The sequence below is a fragment of the Physeter macrocephalus genome, chromosome 11 (genome assembly GCF_002837175.3).
Source record: "Physeter macrocephalus isolate SW-GA chromosome 11, ASM283717v5, whole genome shotgun sequence".
Lineage (NCBI taxonomy): Eukaryota > Metazoa > Chordata > Mammalia > Artiodactyla > Physeteridae > Physeter > Physeter macrocephalus.
In genome coordinates this window covers 156238865-156244244 of record NC_041224.1, presented here as the reverse complement: position 1 = coordinate 156244244, position 5380 = coordinate 156238865, and the positions used below count along the sequence as shown (strand labels likewise).

Here is a 5380-nt window from a genome sequence, read left to right as displayed (position 1 = left end):
TGGCATGTGGGATCTTCCCAGACCGGGGCACGAACCCGTGTCCCCTGCATCGGCAGGTGGACTCTCAACCACTGCGCCACCAGGGAAGCCCACAAGTGCCTTCTTTATTGCTTAGCTTGGTTCAGGGAGCGATCAAGGGAAGGGTCCTGACTTTGGGGACTATTGTTTGGGGCCTCAAGGAAACTGAATTTACTTTTTTTCATTGAGTATAACTTTGACTCCAGGAACAGAGACACTAATACCATGTTGTCCCAAATTTCCAATAGGTGGCACCACATATTCTTGATCAGAAAGATTGATAGTCCCCAGTTTTAGAAGAGGGTGCGTATCAAGTAGATGGATTTGGAGCTCATTGAAAGGAACGTGTATCACAAGGGACCAGCATTGTTCACACCAGCCAAACCTCACTTTCTGTGTTTTATAATATTGATGAGGGGAAAGCCAGAGATATCCATTCTTGTATGTCAAGTCATTTGATAAAACCTGGGCCTGGTACAGAAAATGGGGGTTGAATGATAGCACAGTTCTAGTTCATCTCTCTTGATTAATAAAGTCCCAGCTGTCTGTTTAGCGAACACTTTCGTATTACTTACCATGTGCTAGGCCCTGTTCTAAGAGCTTTACAAATATTAGCTCATTTAATCATCATGACAATCTTATGAGATTGGTGCTATTATTATTCTCACTAAAGAGATCTGATCACTGAATGGATGTCACACTGGATGGAGTCTCTAGTGGCAGGCCACAGGGCTCTTCTCTTAATCCTGTCCTGTTAAGCTTTTTCTGAAATCAAGGACTTGGATAGAAAACAAACGGGCACAGTTTAGGACTGCCAGAGCTAACGTACGTTAGATGATTCCAGTGGGCTGCAATGATGGGACTGAAATTATTAAGCTTGGTTGAATAGGACTACACCTTTGTATTAAAAAAAAGAAACCCATTGTACTAACACAGAGGTGGATATTGGTGGCTAAGTGGCAGTACATGTGACAGAAGACTGGGGCATGTTAGTTGCCTGCAGGCTCAGGGGACTAGAACTTCAGTGTGGTCACATAATAGCACATGGGACACTTGGTATGTGATGAAAGTAGGGTGTCCAGGAGTTGGGTGGGGTGGACCTGGGACCTACTTTTCACAGTTGACGCCACATATGGGAGATTAGGTTCTACTCTCTGAACTATACCCTTCAAAGAAAAGAAACACACACAATGCACAGACAGAGAGAGTGACCAGGATGGGATAGACCTTGAAACCATGACTACTACAGTGAGCAGAGGTGGTTTGGCCCAATCTCCATCCTGCCTGTTCTGGAAAGTGCTCCATGATTTTCCCTAGGGGACTCACCCCAGCTCACTGGCCATGTCATATAGGTGAGGCCAACCCCTGGAGGTGGGTTTATGACCCAGGCCTGACCATTCAGAGATGTGCATCTTTCTGGACACAGAGACTGGTTCAGGGGTGGACATGTGACCCAAGTTCAGCCAAAGACAGTCCTACCCATGACATTTTCTGGAATTATTGGGAAAGAGGAAGTCTTATTCTGTTGCATTTGATGAGCTGGTGGGATTTAGGCAGAGTCTGCCAAGGGCTACTGCATCGGGAGCTCCTGCCTGAGAACGATGTCAGTGCAGACGAAGGCAGAGCCAAGAAATGGGGACATGTTCCTCAAAATATTGTTTGAACCCTTGGGTCCCACAGTGCCTAACACTGGATCTTGCCAGTTTCACACGTCAGTAAATTCCCTTCGGGGTCGGATTTTGTCCCTCGTCATTCTGACTGACACAGCAGCTGAGCCTGTTGAGCCTGACAGAGGCCTCCAAATTCTTCTAGCGGACGAGCTTCTTCTACGTGGATCCTGACAGGAGCAGAAGAGCCAATAGTGGTGGTAAGAAGACCACACAGATTTGGGCTCCAGGAAGATGAGAAAGAATTTTCTAAGGGCAGGTGCTGCCTGAGGATGGAATAAACCATCCCTCTGAGGTGGTGAGTTCCTTGGCCCCAGAAGGTACCAGCAGGGGACCATCTATGTTGGGGTTATCATGAAGGCTATTTTTGTGCACGGCAGAGAATTGGACCAAATAGCTCTTGAACTCTGAGATATGATGATTCAACTATAAATGTATGTGGTTGGGTGTAGTGGACGGAACACTTCAGTAGAATTATGGTCTGGTGGAAAGAGACATCTGGAATCAGATGGGTCCGCCCTCCTCCCAGAGGAGGACGCTGGGTCCTCCTCTCTCTTTCACTGATCAGTTGAGTGTCCCAAAGCAAGCCAGTTTCCTCATGCTAATTAGTGAAGCTTGGAAAGGCGCTGATGACTCCTGCACCCAACCTGTGAAGCCATCCCCTCAGTGTTCTCTGTCCAGGGGGCTTCTCAGCAGGTAGGGGGCACCACTCCAGGCTCTCTCTAGAAACTGGGGAGAGCTCTAGGCCTAGTGGTGCTCCCGCCCTGTCCCCTGCCTGGAAGAAGCTCCTGACCAAGTTGCTCAGAGAGCCCCACCCAAGGAGGGGCTGGGCCAGGGGTTGCTCGGCTTGAGGCTGGCTGGGGGGCTTCTCAGCAGGTAGGGGGCACCACTCCAGGCTCTCTCTAGAAACTGGGGAGAGCTCTAGGCCTAGTGGTGCTCCCGCCCTGTCCCCTGCCTGGAAGAAGCTCCTGACCAAGTTGCTCAGAGAGCCCCACCCAAGGAGGGGCTGGGCCAGGGGTTGCTCTGGCTGTCCTTCCTCCCCTCTGCTCAGGGATGCAATAAACCAGCCTAGGAGCCAGCTGCCCTTGTCCGTCCTGCCTTCTCTGGGGACTTCGGGGTAGATGTGACATTGGGGCTCGTGTAGAGGCTGCTGGCTTTGGCAAGGTTGACTGGGACCCACATGTCAGCCTGGGCCACGTCCTCATCACCGTAACTCTGTGCCGAATAACAAGACCACGGGAATCTGCTAGTGCACTCCATTACTCTCTTTTATTCACCCGGGAGATTTATGTGGCCTATCTCCCTTCCCTTTGTCCACCTGCGAGGCCCTATAAGTCATGTCCCCGGGCTGACAGGTCACAGGGTCTGTACTGCTGCTCTGTCAGAGTGAGTGATGTTGGGGGGTGATTAAAAGAGAGGAAGGGTGAAAGGTCAGCAGCAGACGGCATGATGGGAGTTGGGGATGTAATTATCACTCCCGTGACATACTGCTGGGTTGTTCTCCCCCTTCTTGTAATAGACATACACACTTGGGCGCAGCTCAGAGAGGGAGAGGGTGTATGCTAAGAGATGCCGGGAGGGCCTGCTGGAGGGGGCCGTGTGTAGCAGGCCTCACAGGTGCGCTTAGAGCACTGGGGATGGAGGAGCATCAGTGGGTCCCCCAGACAGCAGCCCCTTCCCTGCAGTGAGGTAGTTCCCCAAGTCCGCAGTGCAAAGCCTGGGGCGGAAGAAGCAGTGCTTGCCATTGTGATTGTGATTGCTGTTAGCTCTGAAGGACATGATTAAGGAAAGGCACCCGCAGAGCAAGCGAGGAGGTAACTGAAAAGAAAACTCCCCCAGATGGCCTGGACTGAGGGGTCTCTAATTTTCTGGACAGCTTGGCAATTCCCCCTGGCATATAGTCAGTCAGGGGCACAAAGGAACACGGGTGACCGGGAGATGTCAAGCCCCCACCTGCTCAGGAACCTCTCCCCGACCCCCTTGCTGCAGTGTCTGGAAGTTTCACCAAGGGAGCTGCTCCGATAGACCACTGCGGCCTGGGAGGTGGGAGGGCTAGGCCCAGGACTGGCCGGGGCTTATTCGCACGCTGCCTGCGGGGTGAGCACAGGTCAGTAGGGCCAGTCAGTCCTGATGGTGAGTTTTAATGGGAGTTGGAAAGGGTTATTCTGGAGGGTGGGTTTGGGAGGGTCCTGGGGAGACCAGGCCTTACGCAGAGACTGGGTACTGGGCGGAGGCTGTGGAAGGCTTCAGAGAGAACCCTCGGCTGCACAGCGGCGTCACCCAGGCTCAGCCACTCCCTAAATGCAGGACCGTCACAGCTTCCAGATGGTGCCTTGCTGGGTGGGGTGCTGTGCCTCTCTGATTCACACTCTGGTGTGCTTCCCTCTCCTACTGAACCTGAGCCGGCCCATGACCTGTGGCCAAAAGAAGGTTGTGCAAGTTCTAGGCCCAGGACCGAAGAGGCCTTATGGCTTCCACTTTCATCTGTTGGAGTTCTGAGCCACAGTGTAAAAAAGCCTGGGTCATCCTGTTAGAAAAATCATGTGCAGGGAAAGGCCTAGAGGATGAAAGTCCAGGAGGAAAGAGAAGTTGCAGTGTTCCAGCCATACCTGCTGAGGGGCCAGGCATGAGAGGGAGGACATTTTGTACATTTCAGCCCAAATTGCAGCCACGGACCAAGCCCAGGCTGGGATGCCCTGGGCAAGGCTGGGGTGTCTCTGACATGGTGGCCTCCTCCTCAACGCCTCTGGGGGTTTTCTTTCACTTTTCACAGCTACTCGAAGAAGTGGAATCTGCCTCTTTTCCTTTTGCAACATTGACATATAGCGCAGTGGTTAAGCGGTGCTGGAAACCTGGGCTCAGATCCTACCTCTGCCTGTAATAGCAGAACTATGTGACCTTGGACAAATTTCTCAACCTCTCTTTGCCCTTAAAACAGGATTAACAATCGTGTTGCCGCATTAAAACTGATGCGAGACCCAAGTGAGTCAATATATATAAAGAATGTAGACGCTGGCATGTATTTTTAATTATCTAATGAACTCTAATAGAGCTTTATGGGCAGGCACATTAAGAACTTCCCTGGTGGCGCAGTGGTTGGGAGTCCGCCTGCCGATGCGGGGGACATGGGTTCGTGACCCGGTCCGGGAGGATCCCATATGCTGCGGAGCGGTTGGGCCCGTGAGCCATGGCCGCTGGGCAAACTTGATAAATATTAACTCATTTAATTCTTCCTACAACCTTGTAAGGTGGGTACCATTATTTTCCCCATTTAACAGATGGGAGACCCAAGACCCAGAAAGGCTAAGTGACTCACTCAGGATCACACAGCTAGCATGTGGCAGGGCCAGGATTCAAAGCCAGGTATGTCTGCCTCCCAGATATGAATTTAACATCTACATAGGGGTGTGATTAGTAAATGTCAGCTATTGTAATTTTACTCAGTTTCCCTGAATATACTCTGGGGGTTCCTCTATCTCTGTCTCTACTTTTCTTCCACAGAAATTATACTAGGGACCCCTTTGGTATAAGTAATCACATGAAGAGAGAAAGAAAAATTAAAGCAGGTACAATTTCCCACCCTTCAAATAGGTAAATATTTAAAAGTGTAGTAATAGAAAGTATTATCAAGAATGTGGGGAAATGGGTATTTTCGTATACTGCTGGTGGGAGGGTAAATTGTAAATCCTCTTTGA

At 50.7% G+C, this 5380-nt stretch overlaps 1 protein-coding gene across 1 annotated transcript in view; it reads left to right on the top strand.

The window, feature by feature from the left end:
- The window catches only part of IFT43 (intraflagellar transport 43), a 137963-nt gene extending 132916 nt beyond the window's left edge, over positions 1–5047 (top strand). Inside the window, exon 10 of the mRNA XM_028496215.2 lies at positions 4964–5047. Coding sequence (XP_028352016.1) covers positions 4964–4996 — 33 coding nt within the window. The 3' untranslated portion in view covers positions 4997–5047. The remainder of the gene's footprint in view (positions 1–4963) is intronic.
- Positions 5048–5380: the final 333 nt, after the last annotated feature.